The sequence below is a fragment of the Brienomyrus brachyistius genome, chromosome 2 (genome assembly GCF_023856365.1).
Source record: "Brienomyrus brachyistius isolate T26 chromosome 2, BBRACH_0.4, whole genome shotgun sequence".
NCBI classification, from domain to species: domain Eukaryota; kingdom Metazoa; phylum Chordata; class Actinopteri; order Osteoglossiformes; family Mormyridae; genus Brienomyrus; species Brienomyrus brachyistius.
In genome coordinates this window covers 1,098,168-1,124,215 of record NC_064534.1, presented here as the reverse complement: position 1 = coordinate 1,124,215, position 26,048 = coordinate 1,098,168, and the positions used below count along the sequence as shown (strand labels likewise).

Here is a 26,048-nt window from a genome sequence, read left to right as displayed (position 1 = left end):
AGAGGAGTGTGGCTGAGCGGAACTGCAGCCTGGACAGCCTCAGTAAAGGAGCTCGGTGCTGTGCCTCTTAAGTTGCACAACACACCAGGCACCACAAGAACATTCCGGTAGGATGGGACCAATGCAACTTTCCCCAAACAGCCAAGCAAAGTCCTTAATAAAACAGTCAAGCGCTAAAATCTGCCCTAATAGTTGGCACCGTGTGAACGGGCACCGAATGCAAACACCTACCCAGCCCACGCTTTCCCAACCTCTCCATCCTGCTTCCCTGCTCCACATCCATCAGGCCCACTCCTATCCGCCCCGCCCCCTCCCGCCTTCCGTCTTTGTTCCGCTAATCCCCCCCCATCAGATGGGGGCAGAAGTGACTCTAAAAGTAACATTCTGAAGAAAAGGGTCGAGAGCCCATCTGGGCTGGCAGAAGAGCGTGGACGTGGAGGATCCGGCGAGGAGCATGGAGACCCGTCCTGCTGGGGCCCATGGCCGCTGTGACCGTTATTCGCTTGGTGTTATTGTTACACAAACCCTCCAACCCGGCCGCCCCCCGAAACAAAAAGCCTCGTCTGGTGAATTACCAAAGCACAATGGACAAGCAGGGTCACCACGGCAACTGGCTGTGTGTGGGGGGGGGGGGGGGGGCGGGGGGTGCAGGGGCTGGAAAGGGGGGGCAGAGGGTAGCAGCAGCTGTTATATCAGATTAGTTCAAATTCTTACCCCCCCTCCAAGCACTTTCCTTACTGCACTCCCGCCCCTCGCTTAGTTCAGCTGCCTAGGCAGGAACTATTTTCTCCTCCCTCAAAGTTGTCCATAAACTTGCCCCCTGCCATCCTCATCCTGTCTGATCTCTCTCTCCTTCAGCACTTCTGACTTGCCTCCTCAGCTCCTCTTTCCCTTTATTTTATCAGCCTTGATGACCTTCAGGACAGTTGAGGAGACTTGAGCTCTTTCAGTCCACCCCCACATCCCTTCATCATATCAGTCCAACCTGCCATCCCTCCATCCTATCAATCCATCCCTCCATCAATCCACCCCCACATCCCTTCATCCTATCAGTCCAACCCGCCATCCCTCCATCCTATCAGTCCACCCTTCATCCCTCTATCCTATAAATCCAACCTTCCATCCTTCTGCCCTATCACTCCACCTCGCCATCCCTCCATCATACCAGTCCTCCCTTCCATCCCTCTTTCCTATAAATCCACCCCTCCATCTCTCCATCCTATCAATCCACCCGTCCATCCCTCCATCCTATCACTCAATCCTGGCATCCCTCCATCTTATCAATCCACCCTGTCATCCCTCCATCCTATCAATCCACCCCACCATCCCTCCATCCTATCAATGCGGTGGAATTACCTTCCCAAACTGGTCAAAATACTGCTTCACGTCTTCGATGGTGGTATTGACTGACAGGCCTCCGACGAAGATCTTCTTAGTTCGAGTGACCGGCTGTGAGAGTAGAGAGGAGCAGCCTTTCAGTTCACAGAGCAGCCCATGCTACACCTGCGCGCCTGCTGCTTCTTCAGGCACGTCTTCACTGACCTACCACAAGCCACTGGACAACATGAGTGATGAAACAGCATAGAGACATTGTGGTTTGTGATGGGGAACAGTAACAGGAAACAAGGGGAGAGAAGTCAATCCAGCAGCACATCTTCAGAAAAAAACCCAGAACAACGACTTTAAAGGTGATCTGGAGCGAAATCCCACCAGATTGTGGTAGAAATATCAAGCCTCAAACTAGCAAATACTTTTTCATTTCTGTTCAGAACTATTCTGCTCTGATTTCTTTAATTATGCCATGTGATGTTTTGTGAGAAAACTCAAACCAGATGAACATTGGGGGGGGGGGGGGCTAAATCATGCTGCTGTTTCAGTTGCTGGGGAGTCATATCTAAGGTAATGCCCCCCCACACATAAACACCCCTGATCCCCACTGGAAATAATGCTGCCAGGAATAATGGCAGGAATGATGTCAGAGCAAAGGGCATGTGAGTCGCCAGTCCCCAGGCACCAAGTCCGACGGAGGACGAGCACTAGGCCTGGTCTGGGGGGTCTGAACAGCACAGACCAGCGCCAAGGCTCATGCCGGTCTCCGCACAGCTTGGGGTCGGAGGTCAGGGACACTGGAGTGGTCTAGGCCAGTTACCTTGGGCTGAGCCCTTCGTGGGAACGCCACTTTCGGGTCGATCTGAAAAAGAGAGAGAACCTTTTAGAGAACTTTTGGGTCGAACAGAACCAATAGGAAGCCCTGCCCCTGCATCCTTCACTTGGGGGGGGGGGGGAGTGCCCATTTGTTGAGTGTCTAGTCTGGCCCTCCCCGGATGCAGGGGGGACACCTTCCCTGTGCCTCCTGTGTGTGATCTGACCACAGCCCCACAAGTCAGACCCCCAATCATTAAACTACCCACTGCAGGTGTGTGACATCGGGGTCTCGCATCACACTCCAGGCTCTCCCCCCGAGGCTGAAAATTCAGCCGTGCCTGAAATAAATGGTCCTGGCCACTTGGGCAGAAGGAACCCCCCCGTCTCCTAGAGGAGGCCCTTAACACAGCCCCTTGTGGCTCCGCATGACTCAGCATCTCGCCGGCATGAATCAGCATGAGGGCTCGTCACGAGGCTGAGGATGAGGAATGTGGAGGGAAGGAACAGGGAGGAGGCAGCCAAAGGTAGTGGGGAGGTACAATAAGGAGCTGTCAGAGCAGGAGGGGCAGCAGGAGGAGGAGTATGAGGGCTTTCGCAGCACCTACACCATCTTCAGGTGCAGCTTCCAGAGCAGATATTACCTACTACCTTACAGGCAGCTGATGACATTAAATTTGGCTTTGAAGGATCGTCCGGAGAGGTGGACAGGCCTATTAGCACCAATGAGAAGATGGGGAGATATCAGCTGGAGTTCCTCTGCATTAGATCCTCTTCAGGTTAATGATCAGACTGGAGCTTTGAGTCACATTGCAAAGTCTATCAGAGCTTACGGCTCATGCTGACGCATGCCCTGAAATGCAGGGTGATGGAGCATTTATGGTGTTCCTGAAAGTGTGTACAGCAAAGCCAGCTGAGGGGGGTGAGGGGGCCGTCTGCAGCTGGCCTTCAAGGACGAACACATCCTTGATTAGTGCCCACGGTACTTTTTCCCACCGTGGCCCCCTCCCACCCGGCCCTCCGTGCTGTCACCCCAGTGACATGTCATGGGATCCCTTGGAATGTCACACAGGCACTTCAATCACAAGCCTTGCTCACCTCCAAAAGAACAGAGCGAGAGAGAGGAGGAGAAAGTGAAAGAGAGGGGCCCAGAGGAGGCGTTTGCTTTGATTGTGCTCGCTTGTTCTTCCCAGGCCTCCCCACTGCAGAAGGAGGATCATTTTACGGCAACAAAAGAGAAGCCACGCTTGGCGGCTGAATTCCCTGCTCCGGACAGGCACTTGAGAAGGTTCCGTGACGCTCCAGCCCCTCTGTGTCTGACACTGTAACTGCACATGTGCAGCCACGCAAGCCGGCATGTAAATCCACTGGGAGGCCTCTCCAGAACTTTCCATTCACCTTCCCTGACTGTAACCTGAATTCCCTACCCGGAGATGTGTCAGAAGGACGAGCATGACAGGTCGGGGCTAGAGAACAAGACTAACATCTCTATATTAGTCTATGCTGATCTAACAGAACTACAGTACAGTGCTAGACTATGCCATGCTGTACTGTTGTTACACTAGGTGGTGAAACAGTGAGACAGCACAGCTCTAAGAGGGCTATATTAGTCCATAACCAAGACAAAGCAGAAACAGAACTACAGCAGAAGACTACTAAGGCAAGCTGTCCTGTTGTACAAGGACAGGCACTGAGTCAATACGTGTCCAGCTTTTCTGCAGACTCTAAGGTACAGTCAGCTAAACTAGACTCTGCGGAATCAGACACTGCAGCTATAGTTTAGTGGTATGGTCTGTACACTACTCTGATAGTCACCTCTGGTCTCCAAACCTTCTGTCGTCCAACCCTCCTGTACACAGTTAAAAACAGACACACACACAAACAAACAAACAGCATCAGCCGACGGCAGCCAGCAAACCAGAGGCATGTTAGACAGATGAGCTCGTTACGTTTGGTACCATCAAGCTAAGACTTAAGTCTCAGCCACACTCACACGGAGCCCTGATCGATGACATCGCTTTCATCTTGACGGCCTATCGTGGGATGGACCAGCACAACTGTCGTCCGAAAGCGAGCGGGATTTGTGGGGTGGGGGGGGGGGGCAGCCACTCGTCTCGTTAATTAAGGAGAGAGAAACGACACAGGCAGACGATGCCGCTAGACACACAGCAGCCGTGGGGTGCGAGTCCATGTGCATCAAGGTGCCACTTTCGGCCGTCTAATGCGCCCGTGTGTCGCAAATGGCAACAGGAGAACCCAAAAACAACCAAATGCGCATGAATCCAAATGATAAAGGACTAAACCAAGAAGCAGTGACTGTCCACAGGGTTCGGACAAGATCCAGTGCTAAGGTCGAATTTGGAGGCAAGTCGAACAATAAAAACAAAGTACATACAATAATGACAGTAATGATAATGACAATGACACAGTGATCGTTACCTACGTTACTGTGCCGTACCTGAGGCTGACGGACCGCTGTGGTCACAATGTTTTCATGACCGTCACCAAGCACTGCATGACTTTCTTATTATCAGCCATTGTACGTTTTTAACCCAAATGTTTTATATAATAGGCTCTACGGCAGTCCGTTTGTAAGACTCCTAAACCCAGGGAGTGCCTGTACGTATCTTAGCGACTCTCAGAAAGTACCCAGCGTTAGCTCTGCCTGCCCCACGGAGGCACTGGCCTGTGTTTCCTTTGAGCCTCACGTAGCGTTAGCTCTGCCTGTCCCACGGGGGCACTGGCCTGTGTTTCCTTTGAGCCTCACGTAGCGTTAGCTCTGCCTGCCCCACGGAGGCACTGGCCTGTGTTTCCTTTGAGCCTCACGTAGCGTTAGCTCTGCCTGCCCCACGGAGGCACTGGCCTGTGTTTCCTTTGAGCCTCACGTAGCGTTAGCTCTGCCTGCCCCATGGGGGCACTGGCCTGTGTTTCCTTTGAGCCTCACGTAGCGTTAGCTCTGCCTGCCCCACAGGGGCACTGGCCTGTGTTTCCTTTGAGCCTCACGTAGCGTTAGCTCTGCCTGCCCCACTGGGGCACTGGCCTGTGTTTCCTTTGAGCCTCACGTAGCGTTAGCTCTGCCTGCCCCACTGGGGCACTGGCCTGTGTTTCCTTTGAGCCTCACGTAGCGTTAGCTCTGCCTGCCCCACGGAGGCACTGGCCTGTGTTTCCTTTGAGCCTCACGTAGCGTTAGCTCTGCCTGCCCCACGGGGGCACTGGCCTGTGTTTCCTTTGAGCCTCACGTAGCGTTAGCTCTGCCTGCCCCACGGGGGCACTGGCCTGTGTTTCCTTTGAGCCTTCAGCTGAACATTGGCTTGGGGTGGCTGCGCTAAAGCACAAATGGGCCGAGCTGAGAGGGCCTGAGAGTGTCCGCTTCCACCCAGCCCCACAGGAGGCTGTGTGTCCCTGCTGCCTTCCTCATCGCCTCGCTTCCATGTAAAGAGATCAATATACAAGAATGCTGCGCAGGGGTCATGCACTGAGGTATATGGTGTGAAGGAAAACACAGTGACCCAACACTCACAGCCACACACGCCACAGGGGGGCGCCCTCACGGACACCAGCAGAGGGGGTCTTCTGCTTCATGCCAGCTCCATTTACAAGCTTACTTGTGAGAAGAACAACCACAGAACAATCGCACTCATGGGCCCATTTATTAGGCACAGTCAACTGGTACTGGCCAGACCCACTTTCAGGGCAGGCAAACTGCAAGGCCAGAGACAACTATCTACACACAACCATGTTCCTTAGCTGTCATTTGTGGTTTTCCAATTAGCTTTAATGAGTCTGGCAATTCTCCACTAATGTCTATCGTTAACAAAGTGTTTTCAGCCACAGAAATACTAAGGCAGAATATTTCTTTCATCGTTCTCCAGAAATTCTAGACACGGCAGTGTGCGAAAATCTCAGGCTGACGTCAGTTTCTAAGGTGATGGAACCACCGCATCTGACCTCTACCATGAACCTATGTGCAAAACCACCTTCCATCAGGCTCCTGGGCCATTCTAATGCGCAGCCACACAGAAAGTGAGCTGCTTGAAGACATACCTGTGTATAACATATAACATATGACATATAACATATAACACATGGCATATAACATATAACATATGAAATATAACATATAACATATAACACATGACATATAACATATGACATATGACATAAATCACATGACATATAACATATAACACATGACATATGACATATAACACATGACATATAACATATAACACATGGCATATAACATATAACACATAACATATAACATATGAAATATAACATATAACATATGACATATAACACATGACATATAACATATGACATATAACACATGACATATAACATATAACACATGACATATAACATATAACATATGACATATAACACATGACATATAACATATAACATATAACATATGACATATAACACATGACATATAACATATGACATATAACATATAACACATGACATATAACACATGACATATAACACATGACATATAACATATAACATATAACATATGACATATAACACATGACATATAACATATGACAAAATCTAGGTGTCACTTTGAGGCCTTGTTGGTTCTGGCTTCACTGAATCGCCCCCCCCCCCCCCCCCCCGCCCACTGCTGGCATCTAAATTGACCCCCATGTTGGGGGCTTCGTGTGACACCATTACATACCACACGTTTGCCATACAGCTATCCCAAAAGTAACATCCATTCCTGTGAAAACTCCCAGGAATGTCAAAGAACATCTGGGAAGAGGCTGTTTGTGAATGAGGACACACCTGTAACACATTTCACAGGGCTACAACTCACAGGCTACAGTTCACAGGATATAGCTCACAGGATACAGCTCATAGGATTACAGGCTACAGTTCACAGACTACAGCTCACAGGGCTACAGCTCATGGGCTATAGGCTACAATTCATAGGGCTGCAGCTTAAAGTCTACAGCTCACAGGATACAGCTCACATGGTTATAGGCTACAGGCTATAGCTCACAGGGCTACAGCTCACTGCAGCTTACATGCTACTGGCTACGGCTCACAGGACTGTAGCTCACAGGGTTACAGGCTACAGCTCACAGTGCTACAGTTCACAGGGCTACAGCTCACAGGATACAGGCTATAGCTCACAGGCAACAGGCTATAGCTCACAGGCAACATCTCTAAGGACTGCAGCTAGCAGGCTACAGCTCACAGGGTTACAGGCTACAGCTCACAGTGCTATACCCCACAGGGCTACAGTTCACAGAGATATAGCTCAGAGGCTACAGGCTTTAGCTCACAGAGCTACAACTCACAGCCTAGAGACTACAGTTCACAGAGCTATAGCTCATATGCTACAGGTCGAAGGGCTACAGCTCACAGTCTACAGCCCTGATCTCAGATATCTTCAAACTCCACCGCAACTCATCACTGCCTAATGCTTGATGCCGCCTCACTGAGGCAGGCCTGAATCTCCCACTTTCTTCTTTTCTCCTGGACACTTCCTCACCCTCGCAGCGTGGTCAGTCTCAGCACGCCACATTCTTTCTGTTGCCACAGGAGAGGCATTCTCTCCCCCCTTCTACCCCTTTCTCTCTCGCTCTCTCTCTCTCTCGCTCCTCAAGGCAGATTCCCCACTTGAAGAGGCAAACAGGCACTCTCTCCACATCGCCAGTGAGCTGCTGTTCAATTGGCCCACAGCATGGCGAGCAAGCCCTGTGGTACAGACTGCACATGCTGCGAAGCCAACCCCCCCCCCCCCCCCATCAGAGGCAGGCAGGGGCCAGTCTGGCAGATGGAGCCACATGCACCGGATTGGGGGGTATTCACAGACATGTGTGCATTGGACAGAAGGGGAACCCTCTTATTTAACACCACTCTGAAAAACTGATGTCTTGCCACTATCTCTCCGTAAGACACGGGTCATGTGACACAGGAGGGGCAGCCACACGTTACTCAGCACAACTACAGAGCATCGTTATTGGAGAATGAGTCTGATGAGGCTTTAAAAGGGATAAAAACACACACTGCTACAAATGATCAGTGTAAGACTGCAGAGATTTGATTTAAAATGAAATTGATCTGCTTGCAGTGATCTTAGGCAGTACTGATCTGTGTCGTTCAAACCTGTATCCTGGGAAATGTGCTGACCACCACCAAACGTAATGTTGTCAGAGAAGGGGAGCTGGGACCCCCAGGATAAACCCGAAAGTCAGCATCCTGATACATGGGCATCGCAAGCACCCACCCTGCAAAAGGCATCAGCTGCACGCCATGCTTCTGCCCTCCTGGCTTGGCGCTACGCTTCCATCACCATGGAGACCATGATCCCGTGGAAACGAGACCACAAGGGCGTCCCCGGCTGGCAGCTTCTCCTCAGTGATTCCCCGCGCAGGTGACGCGCACACTGCCCCCAAGGGCCACGCCGCATACTATTTATACCCTCCCTCTTTTCCTCGCACGTCACCCCCCCACCCCCCCCCATTGCAGACTAATCTCAGCCTCGCCGCCTCACACTTGTCTAAGCAGCCCCCCCTCGCACTCCTGCACTTTAACAGCATGTTTACTTGTATCCAGGGTTACTTCCCAGGATGCTCTTTATCTCTATCTCCTCCCCCCTCAAAATTCAAACTTCCATTGTGCCCCCATCTTCATCTTTCTAGGCCCTCTGACTCTCCCTGACAACGTGCTGCCTCCATCCTCTGCATTTCCATCCTGGCGGTGTCACAGGACAGAGGAAGGGAGCCAGCTACACAGCACAAAAGGGACAGGCAGAAGAAAATCACAGAATGCTGACCTCCTCTCTAGCGACAACACCCCCTGACCCCCTGGAGGGAAACTCGCCCATCCCCATGGCGACGAACAGCCTGCATTGTCCCCAGACCCGCCCACATTCATTACTGACAAAGACACACACACACACACACACACACACACACACAACAGAAAAGAGTTTCACATGACATTGCTGGTGAACTGCCGCAACACGGATCATGGTGACTTTTACCAAACTTTTCCAAAATAATCCAGGTAACATGAGACATATTTATCACGCCTGACCCTGAGAACAATATCCTGCACTGATCAGAATTCCAGCCTCCTTTGGTGTGAGCTTCACACAGTACACTCAGTACACATCCAGCGGGGAACCACAGCTGCGTTACAAGTGCCCTGTTTCACTTTCAAAGTGCTCCTGAACTGGCTATAGCAACTGGCAGAAGTTCAGCACAACTCTTCCCAACATGCTGGTACTGCCTGTTTGAAAGCAGTTCCTGAAGATGTTGCTGTTACCAACCAGAAAAATGCTCTCCGTTTCTCGTAGTGTATCATTGTAATAAATTTCCTCCCAAAATTTAATCTCCACATAAACACAACAAAAAATACTTGTGCATGCTGTGCTATGGATTCTGGCTGAGCACGAATGAAAAGCTTAGCCAGGGCCACTTGTAGCCTTCAGAGATTCTTGTCCTACTGCTTCTGTCGCCATGACGATGCACATCAAGTCAGAAAATGTTCCTGACAACCTCGCTTAGTAGGAACGAGGAAAGAAAGCTTATTATTCTGTATGCATTTTACTTCAATATTTTGTCCCCATCGGAGAACGGGAAATTGGGGCACAGAAAGAATCTTAAAAAGCCTAAACAGTCCCATGGAAGGAGTCCGCGCGCCGCGCTGACCTGCAAATGCGCTGTTAAATTCATTTGCATCGCTTAAGAATTTACATTTGTATCGTCGGTCGTTGTGCCATATCCTTACACATGAAAAGTATCCCCGTAAAAGTCACCGCTGCGTCGGACAATTAGACGCTTTAGACGTCTTTAGTCTTAACTGCATATTGAATAGTTAAACTGCTCCTTTGGTAAAAACTTGCTCTCCACCGTGAATAACTAAACTCACTTCGGTTTATAGGAGAGAAGTTTAGTAAACAACGTAGTTTTCAGAGTGAGGGTGATGCAATTATCTACTAAAAGACTACGTAAAACACTGATATATTCTTACATGCAAGCTATTAATGAAACAGCTTATTATTCCGGGTACGTTCAGAAATAGCAGAATAGCCTACGTGTACAGCAGCTGACTGAAACCTAGGTTTCCTTTAAGTAGTGCATCTGAGCCACTTAAAATGACACAATCTAACGTATAGTGTCACGTCTTTTTTAAAATATAAAATAAAAACAAGGATGCTACTAACGAAAACAACATGATGAAGCCCTTGTTGAAACTCACAGTTTTAGAGTCCAGTTCGTGTCTGGTTTGTGCCAAAACTTTATCCACTCCAGGCTGGTCCACAAAGGTGACAAATCCGAAGCCCCTGTACACAAATATTTGGACAAACGACTTCGATCAATAATTTATAAAAGAAAATTGGCATGCCAAGAGATAATCACAGGTGATCACGTGGAAGCAACAATACATCACAAACAATAAAGAGAAATTATTGTGGTCAGTGTGACAGTAAATAAAATGAGAACAGCGCGTGTTTCAGGGGCTGCTTGGGCGCGCGCCTGCCTCACCTCGAGCGCTTGGTAACCGGATCCCGCATCACCATGCACTCCTTCACTTCGCCGAACTTGCTGAAATACTCCTTCAGCCCATCTGGGAGTGGAAGAGAAGAGCAGCTAAACATAATGCACAACGAATCGCTCGTCCCACGTTAACATTTACTGAGCAGATACACGTAACTTAATATGACACGACAAAAGCACTGAATGACAGCATTCTGTTCCTAAACCGGCTGGCTTACAGATGTTCAGTTATATTCTGTGACAGCTATTGTTATTTAACCACTTTGTTATTATATATGCTGGAAACTTCGCCTTTAACATTGGGCGTTTGTTATCACTCACAGCAGGGTATGTGGCATTTGTGCGCGAAGAAGCGCAGCATTTCTTCTACAGGTAATAGGCTCTGACTAGATTTACGCAAGTACATGAATATTGTAGATATCGATCAATGAAATAAAATCCGAGTTAACACGGTTATAGATGAGCCAGTGTGATTTAAAACGGAAGTCATGGGGACCTGCGGCACAGCGTGATGTGACATAAGATGGGGGGGGGGGGGGGGTACAGTGAGCACCAGAACTAGCGGACACTTTCGGGGGGGGGGGGAGGGTGGTCAGTCAGCACCAGGACTAGCGGACACTCTCAGCGCGTCAGAAAGACTGATCTAAACCCCCGGGGATTTTTGTTTTAAGCCCTAATGCGCAGGTCACGGCGATTTCAGTAGTACATCACCTTCCTCCTAATCCGTCTCCCACTTTGAGATTGTTTCAATGCCACATACTCGAAAAGCCTTGCCTACTGATCCCCAGTAAATGAACTCCTTGATTTCGGCAATAGAAACTGGACTATCTTTATTTTCACATCACCGCGGGAGTTTTCTCCCTAGCGGAACAAGTAAATGTACATCAAGACGGAAAATAGCCTAGGTATTTATTAAAATGCATTTTTCCACAAAGATTCAATACAACAATATATACCCAGACTTCTTGAAAGTTTTGTTTTTATAAAACTCATGACTTACCTTGGGTTGTCTGCCAGCTGAGACCACCAATGAACATTTTGCTAAATAAGAAAAAAGACAGAGTGTAAACAACGTTGATATGATTTACTCATCGCCCCATATAAATTAATAAAAATAGACAATGAAGTTTAAATTAAATCATGACTGTCTGATTTATGAATAGCCTGACCATAGCATTAAAATGTACTTGCCAGACTGACTTGACGCCCCTAGTATAAAAGTTTCAATGAAATCTCACTCGCGGAGGACAGAAAGCATGATGAGAAAGTGCTATATGGTGGCTGTATAGTGAAATAGTGCACTGAGCGCAACCACGCTGGCTGTCTTTGTCTAAACTCTGATCGTCTTCCTCAACTCCCGGCTCTCCTTCGGAACAGCGCACGAAGTTGAGGGGCAGGCGAGATCGTGGGGAGGCTTACCAGGGGTCGTGGGGGGAGTCCGCAGAGGACAGGCTGCTCTGGCTCCCTTCCGCGTCCATTCCGTTCCTGTGTTCCCGAGCGTGCGGCGTGAGAAAGCAGCAGAAGCGGACTGAGGGGCGGGGGTTTGGCCGAGGGGATTGGGGGTGGCAGGGTGTGTGGGGAGTGGACTGTCTCGGAGAGGGGGGACGAAGGAGGGCTAAACACACAAAAAGCTCGCAGGCCCCACCTACTTCATCGGCCTCCTCTTGTCTCGCCTGCCGCCGCTCTTACCCTCCCCTACACGCCCCCCCCGTCTCATTCAGGTTTCTTGTAGGATAATTCAACTTGGATATTATTTCCGTTTCTATCTGACTGTTTCACAAACACTTTTGTACTAATTTCAGTACGTAAGCATCGAAGGAAAAAAAGTCGTATAATGCAATTAATTATCAATTTTATATTCCAAACTCTTAAGTGATTTTTAGCCAGGTGTCATGTCAAGGAAAATGCAGCGATGTTTGTACCGATATGTTTTTGATAGATTAAGCGATTCAGTTCTAATTTTCCCTACTTGTTCTATGCAGCTCACCTAAACACAGGAAGTACATGGATTCGCTGGATTCGCAACATAACTTGTCAACGACAATACAACATCAACACACACACACACACACACACACACATATATATATATAGTATATAAGTTTACTAGTGTGCTTTGGTTCCGCACCTGCGGCTGTCTGACGAGCCATTCTATCTGGAAAAGGCTCATCAGGTACGATTTAAGGAAAGGGACAAACGAGCTGTTGTGAAGTTTTTCAGAGTAGTCTGAAAGATTATTTGACTAATTTAAAGAGCCGTGGTGCTGACGATGGCGCGGATTACAGCAGTAAGAGGATTGCAAAAGTGTGGCGCAAGTCTGCGCGAATACAAGCGACCAGTGCGCGTGAGCGCTACAGGCCAGGCCACAGATGCTCCAGATCGGCTTTGACATTCTGCGCTAACGAGCACTGGACATAACTAATTACGGGGCGCAAAACATATGGCGCCGTTATATGTTGTCTAATCCCTTGGATATACCATACTGATTTGCCCCTGACATGCGTAAAATACGATTGGTGGTTCTGTCAGGCGTGGTCTGTGTTGTATACTGTCTGGTTTCAGGTGCTTCTGGCGTGGGGGCCAAACATCACAGCTCGTTATGGACACAGTACCACCAGGAGTGACCGCGTGCAGGACATCCACCTACCGGCCAGCTTTTTCCCAGCCTACAGCTGAGTTATTAACTGACGTGCATACACTATCAGAAAATGTACCGTTTTCACTGGGGCTGCACCCTCAAGGGTCTGCCAGTTTTACCCTAGCTGTAGGTAAAGGTACCTTTTAGTCGAACTTAAGGTACAGAAATGGACTCTGAAGAAACCCCCCAAGGTACAAACAATATTAATGTACCCTCAAGGGTACAAAAATGTTCCTCAGAGTCCATTTCTGTATCTTAAAAGGTACATTTACCTACAGCTAAGGGTACAACTGGCTGACCCTTAGGGTACAGCCCAGTGACAAAAAGGTACAAATTGATACTCTTTTTTGTGACAGTGTATGTAAGCTAAAACAACTTTCAGCTTTTTTAAGAAACACAGTTTTGCACTTCAGCATCTTTATATTGGTGAATTAAGGACGTGAGCAGCATCACCTACATGCTGACAAACCGTCAGAGAACTCTCTAGTAGCTGTTTTTGAAAAAATGTAGGTCTATATTGCACGTAGCACTGGTTTCTGTTCGCCAGTGGAACAGAATAGAATTTAGATGGATGATGTCAGGGTTATGTAAACATTTGGTTTGTTTACGTTGATGTGGAAATAGTGTGTTGCTACCTTTATGAAGGGTACTGGTGTCTAAAAAGATGTTTCCGGACAACCTACTCTCGCTGATGTATTATCTGAACTATGGACATTTCAGTTACAGTCATAGCTAAAAGCAGCTAGTCTAATGCTATCAACCACTGTAGTGTTAATGTCAGTAGATGCAGTGTATTCCGCAGGAGTCTCAGAGCCGATCATTTTAGCATGTATACCGATGTGCTCCAGTTGTTAGTGCGGGAGTATATTTATTAGTGTGATTATTGGAAAATAACGGCCCTAGTGATTGTGTGGCGTCTGTCTTTCTGATGCTATTAGATGTCTGGGTGTTTAGCTGCTCCAATCTACAATCCACCCCCAAGCTGAGGACATCCGTCGTAAACCTCGTTAACAACTTTGACTCTTATTCGAGGCAACAGGTTGCAAGGACGAGCTCATTGCCAGGTCTTAAGAATTTAATTAGTGAGCAGACGTCCCCGACCCCCAGCTCTTCCCACCTTGCGACTTAACACATGACCCATGGCAGATTATCTGATTCTCAAAGCCTCCTTTCAAAACTGACCGAGGTTCACCATGGCCTTTTAAACCATACTTCAGTTCAGCAATAACCTTGTTTTATTGCGCACGACCCTCAGCCTTATTCAGCATAATATGTTAAAATACGCCTCACATGGGTGTAATAAACACATTAACAGTAACGGTAATTATGTGGCTTTGAGAGATTTTCAACACACCTGTGTGTCATGCTTATAGTACCTAATTCTAGTGGTCCAGGTGTTATTGTGGTATGTTAGCAAATCAACCGATGCGAAATCATTATTATTACGCGATATTGGGATATCATAGGGGGCACATTAATCGCTCTAGCGAGTTCTGTCAGATCAGTCCTGCCACGGATTGGTGTTCCATGCGGTGTACAACCCGCCTTGCCCTGGCGTTCCATGCGGTGTACAGCCCGCCTTGCCCCGGCGTTCCATGCGGTGTACAGCACGCCTTGCCCCGGCGTTCCATGCGGTGTACAGCCCGCCTTGCCCCGGCGTTCCATGCGGTGTACAGCCCGCCTTGCCCCGGCGTTCCATGCGGTGTACAGCCCGCCTTGCCCCGGCGTTCCATGCGGTGTACAGCACGCCTTGCCCCGGCGTTCCATGCGGTGTACAGCCCGCCTTGCCCCGGCGTTCCATGCGGTGTACAGCCCGCCTTGCCCCGGCGTTCCATGCAGTGTACAGCACGCCTTGCCCCGGCGTTCCATGCGGTGTACAGCCCGCCTTGCCCCGGCGTTCCATGCGGTGTACAGCCCGCCTTGCCCCGGCGTTCCATACGGTGTATAACCCACCTTGTCCTGGTATTCCATGCAGTGTACAGCCTGACTCGGGAGGGCTTAGTCTGGGCCCCCTGACAGGCCTTTGTAGCCTGAGATGAGTCAGGTGTAGGAATTGATGAAGTTGTCAGAATAAAGGCCAGCTTCAATGGAGCCTCCCTAGAAGCAACATTCCTTATAAATGTCTTTTTGTCCTTTTCAGCTTAATGCACCTTCTGAAATCACTCAGAGGGAAGCCTGGATTTACCTCAGTGAAAAATACGCTATAATTCTGTAGCTTTGCAAGTGCGTGTATATAGCCCCTGCTCGTATTTCTAAGTGTATGTATTAGTATTGTGTATCTGCTTGTCGCGTGTGCCTTTAACTGTGGTTGTACTCGGTTCTTGGAAATAGGCTAAATGTCATCGAAGTGGAGCATGGTGCAGGTAGGACAAGGAGGCGACAATCTACTAGCGGCACTGAGGCACGAAGGGGGTTTATTGCAGAAATTAACTACACTGGGTAAAACTATAAAGGACAGGGCCATGAGGGGTCAAAAAAGCAAAATAGGGAAAACGACTAACTATAAGAAATAAGGTCCAGGAAAAAGAAGAGGCAAGCGACCGTAGCACGACCACAACAAAGCAGAGAGTAACATTAAACATTCTGATATAATAAAAACATAAGAAACATAAGAAATTTACAAAGGAGAGGAGGCCATTCGGCCCATCAAGCTCGTTTGGGGAGAACTAAACTAATAGCTCAGAGTTGTTAAAATCTTATCTATCTCCGATTTAAAGGAACCCAGGATTTTAGCTTGCGCTACACTAGTAGGAAGACTATTCCATACTCTAACTACACGCTGTGTAAAGAAGTGCTTCCTCAAATTCATTTTAAAATGTCCTCCCGCTAATTTCCACTTATGGCCATGAGTTCTACTTTTTAAACTAATATTAAAGTATCCATTTGGCTGAACAGCATCCAGACCTGTTAGAATCTTATACACCTGGATCATGTCCCCCCTTAGTCTCCTTTGCTCGAGGCTGAACAGATTCAGCTCAGCTAACCTCTCTTCATAAGACATTCCTCTAAGACCAGGAATCATTCTCGTAGCCCTATGTTGCACCTTTTCCAAGGCAGCAATGTCCTTCTTAAGGTATGGTGACCAAATCTGCACACAATATTCTAGGTTGGGTCTTACCAAGGAATTATATAATCGTAGCATCACCTCCCTTGACTTAAACTCCACACACCTAGAGATGTAACCCAACATCCTATTGGCCTTTTTAATCGCTTCCCTGCACTGGTGAGAGTGGGACACGGAAGCATCAACATACACACCAAGGTCCTTCTCGTAGTCCTTTATTTCAGTGGAACCCATAAAATAGCTGTACTTTATATTTCTGCTCCCTGCATGGATTACCTTACATTTCTCTACTTTAAATTTCATCTGCCAGGTATCAGCCCAGTCAGTAATTAAATCCAGATCCCGGTGTAGCCTCTCCGCTGTAGTATCTGCTGCACCACCCAGCTTGGTGTCGTCCGCCAATTTAACCAGTTTATTATACATATTGGTGTCAATATCATTAATGTAAATTAGGAACAATAGTGGTCCTAAAATTGAACCCTGCGGTACCCCACTATGAACGCAGGCCCACTGTGGCATTGTGCCTATAATAACTACCTGCTGCCTCCTGTCTGTTAACCAGTTTTCAATCTAGGGGAAACACACTAAGGACACAGGGAGGACAGTATGACCAGCAACACCTGCTGGCCAAATGGGGGGGGGGGACAACATGAAAGGTTGAGGAGGATGGGTGCTGACCATGACACTAAAACAATTATATAATATTTACCTTATAATCAAGCAAATATAGTTACTCAGTAGTATACATTTAAGGTCAATATATACATCTACCATCTTCGAAGTAAATTTGTTACGTAATTATGTTTTGCTAGATTAAATGACATTAATGTGTTGTATGATTGCATTGAATTGAAATGAATTAAATTCTTCTTGCTGTCATTTCAACATCTTAGAGGGGGTGACCAAGGTGGGCAGTGTGTGGCTCAGTGGGCTGACCCCCCAGGGTGGGCAGTGTGTGGCTCAGTGGGCTGACCCCCCCAGGGTGGGCAGTGTGTGGCTCAGTGGGCAGACCCCCCCAGGGTGGGCAGTGTGTGGCTCAGTGGGCTGAACCCCCAGGGTGGGCAGTGTGTGGCTCAGTGGGCAGACCCCCCCAGGGTGGGCAGTGTGTGGCTCAGTGGGCTGAACCCCCAGGGTGGGCAGTGTGTGGCTCAGTGGGCAGACCCCCCCAGGGTGGGCAGTGTGTGGCTCAGTGGGCTGAACCCCCAGGGTGGGCAGTGTGTGGCTCAGTGGGCTGACCCCCCAGGGTGGGCAGTGTGTGGCTCAGTGGGCTGACCCCCCCAGGGTGGGCAGTGTGTGGCTCAGTGGGCTGACCCCCCAGGGTGGGCAGTGTGTGGCTCAGTGGGCAGACCCCCCCAGCGTGGGCAGTGTGTGGCTCAGTGGGCTGAACCCCCAGGGTGGGCAGTGTGTGGCTCAGTGGGTTGACCCCCCCAGGGTGGGCAGTGTGTGGCTCAGTGGGCTGACCCCCCCAGGGTGGGCAGTGTGTGGCTCAGTGGGCTGACCCCCCAGGGTGGGCAGTGTTTGGCTCAGTGGGTTGACCCCCAGCTCCCTGGGTGCTACTACAAGTAGCTGCCCTTCGCAAACAACTTACTCTATGAAAAAGAAAAAGTTGAGGGAGGCGTAAAGACAATTTTCCCAAGGGGATCAATAAAGTATCAATAATTATAAATAATAATAATAATAATAATAAATTCAAAATCCAATTATTAAATTCTGAGCAACGCTGTTAGGCTACATAATGAGCAAACTGATCAAACTTGCTATGTTTTCAGTCACGTCTTTTGAATTGAGAAGGTGAATCACCCGTCACGAGCAACAATGGCAGAGAATTGTGCAAGTCAAGAGAAGACAGCATTTCAGACGGCACTGTCCAAGGAGCCAAGTTGCTTTTGCAGTTGGTCATGAAGCCCTTTAACCATCTCAGTATGATCAGGCCTTCACAAACTGAAATGCTCAGGCCTTCACAAACTGAAATGCTCAGGTTTTCATGAACCGAAATGCTCAGGCCCCCAATAACTGAAATGCTCAGGTTTTCGTGAATTGAAATGTTCAGTCCTTCATAAACTGAAATTCTCAGCCCCAACCAGCAGATTCTGTGCTTCACATGATACTTTTCCTAAGTGTGCTCAGGCTGTAGCTCATATGGACGGTAATTACAGCCACCATATCCAGTGCTTTCAATCCATCGCACTGGAAACACTGGGAAAAAGGCCATGTCGAAGGAATAAAATTACATCAGGAGGAAAAGCATTTGAAAAATTAAGAGGAAATGCCAGGAGAATCACAAGTGAACTGGGTGAAAAAATAGCACATCGATACTACAGGTCTTGCAGTGCCAGAGATGGGCAGGAAAACATCACAATGTACTTCGATACAAATGACAAATGCTTGTAAGTGTATCAAAATAAACTACGAAATACAAAAGTATCAAAATAAAGTTCATTACTTTGTATTTTAAGAACACAAAATTACATTTTACATACTTTTATTCTTTATCGGCCTGCTCTTTCATAAGCACACTGACACAAATGGCCAAGCCAAAGCGTAACATTTTGTTAATTGCTTAACAAGACTCAATATAAATGTGAAACCAAACAAAAGATCAAATATTCTGAAGCACTTACAATATATCCCAGCTATTCATGTGAACACTCCGATAAACTGTCAATCAGTTATAAAAGTAATAATAACAAGCTGAAAAAGATTTGCTTACTTGTAATTTAATTGGCAGAACTGCTTGCTTTTTGCACCACATGTCCTGCTTTAAAATGTCCCGGCCAATCGGATCAGAGACAGACAGCTGGGACGCATCGCCGTCTGTGTCCGTCATGCGTTTCCATGGTGTCCAGCTGACCACTCGTCTTGAGAATTCATTACTGCCCCGCCCACCCTTATTTTGACATCCTTGTAGGTGACACATCCGGATGCTTTACCATTTCCTTAGGCTGCACAATGTAACATCGCAATATAACTGCGATTATGTGGTGCACGTGCAATAATCACCAGGGTTTTACATGACAGATGTAAACATTTGTTCGAACATTGGCTTTTCGTTTAACATAAGAGATAGAGACAGAAAGCTAACATAGAGCAAAAACCGATGAAGTGGCACCACTGTAAAATACAGAAGTACATCCATCCATCCATTTTCCAAACCGCTTATCCTACTGGGTCGCGGGGGGTCCGGAGCCTATCCCGGAAGCAACGGGCACGAGGCAGGGAACAACCCAGGATGGGGGGCCAGCCCATCGCAGGGTACACTCACACACCATTCACTCACACACCATTCACTCACGCATGCACTCCTATGGGCAATTTATCAACTTACAGAAGTACAATCTCCTAAATTTAGACAATTTTATAAATGTCTTTTTTTATAAAACTGACATTTAAATGCCTCGATGGCCTTGTCCCTGACTTGGTGAGCAGAATGACTGTAAAAGCCAGCAGCACAGGAGCCCCAACAAGAGGAGCAGCTAATGGAGACTGTAAACCAGCAAAATACAAACCATCCTTTGGTCAAACCTCGTTGTCATTTAGAGGACCTCAGATTTGGAATAAGTTACCATCAGAAATAAAACTGTTACCAAATGTTAGGGTCTTTAGCTCCCAGGTGAAGAAATGGCTGAAACAAAAACAAACCTGTGAACACTGATGTTTTATATTAGCTATATTAATTAATTTACATTCATTTATTGAGTGTGTGTGTGTATGTATGTGCGTGTCTGTCTGAAACGATAGTTGGTGTTATTGTCTGTTTTTAAAAGTCCAACCAAGGACTAGGTTTGCAAATTAGCCTCTGGCTAGAAAACCTCTGTACAGATCCAGCGACCCGCGGTCCCTGACCTTTTGCAAAGACAAGGAACATGGAGCCATTTTCACCCTGGTCTCCAGACCCATGGGGACCAACACAATCTTCATGGCCAGTCGTGTCAGTGCCAGTGGTCACATCAAAGTCACCCGTGACCAGAGGAGAGTCACCTCGTGGGCATCCATCAACCACCTAGCGAAGTTACGAGTTAAATGTCTCCCTCACCGAGACATTACTCTCCGTAGTCAGAACATACAGTGAGACAACAGACAAGGTGTTCAATGTGAGCCTTAGCCTGAGCCTCATAATGCGCTTGTTGAAAGAAAGGACATCAGACACCATTGGGAGGAGCCGATCCGCTACAGCAACAGCTACTCCCTGAGTGTGGCAACCATCAAACTGAGCAGACCAATAGTAGGTACACCCACCTACAGAGATCTGCGGTCTGCGTACCTCAGGGAGTGCCACCACTGAAATGCGGACTTCATGAAGTTCCCCTAAAAGCAAATGAAGATGGTCATCTTGCCGGAGAGACAAGTCGTTCCACACGCCGACCCCGATGGGCTACGTCAAACGCCTCAGCACCACACCAGTCCCAATCCCCAACAGGCCTGACCCTATTAGCGGTCCAAGGGATTCAACTCTTCCAGGGATGAGGCCCCAAAGGCTTTCCCCCATTACCATCAGCCTTCCTTGTGGGCGGCTGCAGTAGACCAACTCCTGCAGAGAGCAGATGGATATCGTGCCTGTGTATATGTGAGCATATGTGAGTATATGTGAGTATATGTGAGCATATGTGAGTATATGTGAGTAGGAGAGAAACAAACAGATGTAAGGGCTTACTCCATCTGACACTAGGCGAAGTGCGAAAACAATGACATGATGGTGCCAATATGCTAATTAGTGATATTTAGCGACTGTTCAAGCAGCTTTCATACACTTTAACTTTATAAAAATGATGGCTCAACAACACAAGCACTTCTATCTCTGTCCACTAGGTGGCAAGTCATGTGCTGATTGCAAGCTGTGAAGCAACTGCTGGTAAAAATGAAAGGATTGGTGGGAGTGGGTGGTACCTAAATGGATGCATTTGGAGCCATTTTGCATGCCACTTTGTGGTCTGGGTTGTGACTTCGTAAAGAGGCAGTCTACGCGTGTCTGTCCATCCAGCTGTCAGTGAGCAGCAAAAGGTCGTGTGCGAAACCCAGGTCCTTCGCTCTGGAGCCGTAGCTGTGCTGATTCTTCTGCATGCTTGGTCAATAGGGCTGAAAGTTGTCCAGTATGGTGTGGGGCGGAGGGGGGGGGGGGGGCAACAGCCATGGTGGTACTGGGGCACGCCAAGAGAGCATATGCACAAAGACACCGACTTTTGAAAGTAAGAATGTCATTGTGATGCAGAAATAACCCGGCATTAAGAGCAACAGATACTGAGGGTTACAGAGCACATAGACACACACAGGCGAGTGTTACTGCCTGGGTGCTTTGGGCCCCATCCCAAGCTTAGTATATTATGCAGAGAAGCAGGGGTAGGGGGCTCCCTCTTCCACACTGTCACAGACTGAGACACAGGCGTCAGTTTGTCCATTCAAAGGCTTGTCGCTCTTCGTTTTCCCGGCCGCCGCCAACCTCCCAGTCGAGGGGCCTTTGGTCACATGACCTTTAGCCTTTTAAGGTCCTGGGACCAAATCCTAAAGCCTTAGTTCTCTCTCTCCCTCTTTTTCCTCAGACAGCTGAACTGTTTATGCCAGTGTTCAGAGAGGCAGGCAAGAAATAGGGCATTTGGCAAATGTTTGTGTGTGTTTGTGTGGGTGTGTGTGTGTGTGTTTGTATGTGTGTGTGTGTGTGTGAGAGAGAGAGAGATTTATCTGTCTGGATGTGGAAAGCTTTCATTCTGAGGTAGATTACACACAGACTAAGGAGCCATATGCTGATATCCTTAAATAAATGGAGATCCTCCCTCCCCCCAAACCGGCGTAAATGATCAATAGCTTAAGAATGTAGAAATGAAGGAAAGAAAGAAAGAAAAAAAGAAAGAAAGGAAACAAATATTGGTGCTATTCCAGTCAGAAGAAACCATCAAAAGTCTTTGGATGTCACTCATGCTTCGATGGAGGACAGTCGTCCTCGGGCCCCAACAGGAGGCAGAGTGGGAATACGGTGACAGGGGACAGCGGTGAGGGTCCCTGGCTGACAGCCGTCCTCGGGCCCCGACAGGAGGCAGAGTGGGAATACGGTGACAGGGGACAGCGGTGAGGGTCCCTGGCTGACAGCCGCCCTCGGGCCCCGACAGGAGGCAGAGTGGGAATACGGTGACAGGGGACAGCGGTGAGGGTCCCTGGCTGACAGCCGTCCTCGGGCCCCGACAGGAGGCAGAGTGGGAATACAGTGACAGGGGACAGCGGTGAGGGTCCCTGGCTGACAGCCGTCCTCGGGCCCCGACAGGAGGCAGAGTGGGAATACGGTGACAGGGGACAGCGGTGAGGGTCCCTGGCTGACAGCCGTCCTCGGGCCCCGACAGGAGGCAGAGTGGGAATACGGTGACAGGGGACAGCGGTGAGGGTCCCTGGCTGACAGTCGTCCTCGGGCCCCAGCAGGAGGCAGAGTGGGAATACGGTGACAGGGGACAGCGGTGAGGGTCCCTGGCTGACAGTCGTCCTCGGGCCCCGACAGGAGGCAGAGTGGGAATACAGTGACAGGGGACAGCGGTGAGGGTCCCTGGCTGACAGCCGTCCTCGGGCCCCGACAGGAGGCAGAGTGGGAATACGGTGACAGGGGACAGCGGTGAGGGTCCCTGGCTGACAGTCGTCCTCGGGCCCCGGCAGGAGGCAGAGTGGGAATACGGTGACAGGGGACAGCGGTGAGGGTCCCTGGCTGACAGCCGTCCTCGGGCCCCGACAGGAGGCAGAGTGGGAATACAGTGACAGGGGACAGCGGTGAGGGTCCCTGGCTGACAGTCGTCCTCGGGCCCCGGCAGGAGACAGAGTGGGAATACGGTGACAGGGGACAGCGGTGAGGGTCCCTGGATGACAGCTGCCCTCGGGCCCCGGCAGGAGGCAGAGTGGGAATACGGTGACAGGGGACAGCGGTGAGGGTCCCTGGATGACAGCCGTCCTCGGGCCCCGGCTGGAGGCAGAGTGGGAATACGGTGACAGGGGTCAGCAGTGAGGGTCCCTGGCTGACAGCCGTCCTCGGGCATGGATTAGGCGTGTGTGATTAGGCATGGGTTTGGGTGTGTGTGATTAGGCATGGGTTTGGGTGTGTGTGATTAGGCATGGATTAGGTGTGTGTGATTAGGCATGGATTAGGTGTGTGTGATTAGGCATGGGTTAGGTGTGTGTGCTTAGGCATGGATTAGGTGTGTGTGATTAGGCATGGGTTAAGTGTGTGTGATTAGGCATGGGTTAGGTGTGTGTGCTTAGGCATGGATTAGGTGTGTGTGATTAGGCATGGGTTAAGTGTGTGTGATTAGGCATGGGTTAAGTGTGTGTGATTAGGCATGGGTTAAGTGTGTGTGATTAGGCATGGGTTAAGTGTGTGTGATTAGGCATGGGTTAGGTGTGTGTGATTAGGCATGGGTTAGGTGTGTGTGATCAGGCATGGATTAGGTGTGTGTGATCAGGCATGGATTAGGTGCTTGCTAAATAAATAAATGAAAAGTCGAAGTAATGAACAGGGCACATTCAGACTCCTTGCCGGATTTGCTGGAAGTACCTACATTTGCCCCTGACAGGTCTGTCCGGCACCTTCTCTCACCATCTGACCCAACTCACCACAGGTGGTGATCAGGTGACAACTCAGCTCCTCTCTTCACCTGAGTGTCCAAAACATGCAGGTGTAGATCCGATGATGCAATTATAAAAATCGATCATATAACTAGGGTGCTCTGGTGCCAAGTGTCCTTATTAACAGCCTTATGTTCGAACATGGAGTTCGTTATGGATAAACCGCGTTTAGTTCAGAAGTTCAATAACTGCTCGGATTCTGATCGGGCAGGACATTCCTCCCAATCACACCCTTCAGGGTTTCACTGTCATTACCAACACGAGTGTTATAGTCCCCCAAGAGGAAAATGGAGTCCCCAGAAGGGGCTCCTTCCACAACCCCCTCCAAGTTCTCCAAGAAGAGCGGATACCCTGGACTGCTGCTCGGCACAGACAAACAGACAAGAGTCAGAGCCTGTCCCCTGACTCAAAGATGAAGGACGGCATCCTTCTTGTCCACACTGGCAAGAAACGGGGGGGCTCTATGCAGACCCACCCCTGCCTGGCATCTTTCCACTTTGGGCAACTCCAGAGTGGAATAGAGTCCACTCCCTCACCAGGAGCTTAGTTCCAGAGTCCGAGTCGTGCGGTGAGGTGAGCCTGACTATATCCAGTTGGTACCAAGCAGCTCAGACTCCTTTCCCACCAGAGAGGTTACGTTCCATCTGCCTAAAGCCAGTTTTGGTAGCCGACAATCGGTCCATCAAGGCCCCTGCCTTCAACCGCCACCGGATCTACATCGCACCCGACCCCCACGGCTCCCTCTGCAGGTGGTGGGCCCACAGGAGGGTGGACCCAGGTCACCCTTTTGGGCTAGACCCTGCTGAGCCCCATGGGTAGAGACCCAGTCACCAGGCACTCACCTGCAAGCTCCTCCTCCACCGATGCCTGGGTCCAGGGCGGGGCTGTGGTCTGCCCTCTATGTTATATATGTCAAATTTTGATTCTGCAATGTCTTCTTTTAACAAAAATGAACAGCTACCTCACATTGGGTAGGGAGCAAATATGATATTATTAATAAACTTGTCACACTGGAAAAACCATACTGTGCTTTCTGATCAATGAATGCTAGTCGTGTTTAAATGTATCACTGTTTGCTAGATGCTAGACCTATAATGTTAACTTATTTATTTTGCTTTTACCAGCTTTGTCGTGTTTGGCCTTGCAGAGCAAGAATTGCCCCCTTCTGGATAAGAAGGGTATTGCAGACTGACCTCATGAGGGAATCTCAGAGTGAAACGTGTTGTATCAGGTGGGAGATGTGAAATATCGCAATATTGGAAACTACACATTATAGTCAGCTACAGGAATGATGAAAGCTTCAGTTGATTCGGGAAAAGTATAATTACAGAACAATTAATGGTCACCCACACTGCTGAGCAATGTTCCGAAAGAGCGGGCGTGATAGCCTTTTAGTTGACATGGGAGTGCTCATATAACGTTAAATTACCATAACAGATAAAATCAGGGAAAGGGTAGGCAGAGTACGGGAGAGAAGCGGGGGGCGGCGGGAGGCGGCGGTTCAGTGAGCCTGAGATTGTCTCGCTCTCTGGGAACGTGGAAACTCAAGCTGCCCCCCGCAGGTCCGATTACCAAGCGATCGCAGAGAAGAAAGCCGTCCGGGGTGGGGAAGTGAAGTGAGAGATCAGCCGGGAGGAGGGTGCGGAGAGAGAAGGAGACGGAGAATGAGAAAGGCTGGCACGGAAGACGGAGGGCAGGGGCAGGAAAGATGGAGCGAGATGGGGAAAATAGAGAGAGGGCACTGTGTGTGTGTGTGTGTGTGTATGCGCGCGCGCGTGTGTGGGAACGAGAGAAAGAAGCAGATGAGTGAACCTGATGAATGAATGAAAAGGTTTTCTACAGCGCAGGCAGGAAGGAAGAGTATCACTTTCAGCGGGCACGCATGGTCTCAGGCTGCCAACAATGGAGGGTGGGTTTCTGTCACTCTTACGGATATCATTATTATAGGTAGCGTTATAAGTTAAATCTTTTACTTACAAGCAGTTGGGACCTTAACTCGTAACCCTATTATAAATAATCATGTATGTCAATTAATGGAGACAGATAGGACTGCAGAACCAAGAAAATTTCCGAAAAATACAAAATAATTCTAAAA

General features: G+C 48.9%; 1 protein-coding gene across 11 annotated transcripts in view; it reads right to left on the bottom strand.

Moving 5' to 3' along the window:
* The window catches only part of msi1b (musashi RNA binding protein 1b), a 39,566-nt gene extending 27,357 nt beyond the window's left edge, over positions 1-12,209 (bottom strand). For 10 of the 11 annotated variants that reach the window (XR_007387380.1, XR_007387408.1, XR_007387402.1 and 7 more), the window contains exons 1-6: positions 12,081-12,209; positions 11,662-11,702; positions 10,650-10,731; positions 10,363-10,447; positions 2,150-2,191; positions 1,357-1,449 (exon numbers count right to left, since the gene is read on the bottom strand). Coding sequence is in view for 4 of the 11 variants with exons in the window: in XM_049002019.1 (XP_048857976.1) it covers positions 1,357-1,449; positions 2,150-2,191; positions 10,363-10,447; positions 10,650-10,731; positions 11,662-11,702; positions 12,081-12,139 (402 nt within the window). In the remaining 7 variants the exon portion in view is untranslated. Of the gene's footprint in view, positions 1-1,356; positions 1,450-2,149; positions 2,192-10,362; positions 10,448-10,649; positions 10,732-11,661; positions 11,703-11,852; positions 12,005-12,080 lie in introns of those variants that run through there. The other variant, XM_049002025.1, reaches the window with a different exon arrangement.
* Positions 12,210-26,048: the final 13,839 nt, after the last annotated feature.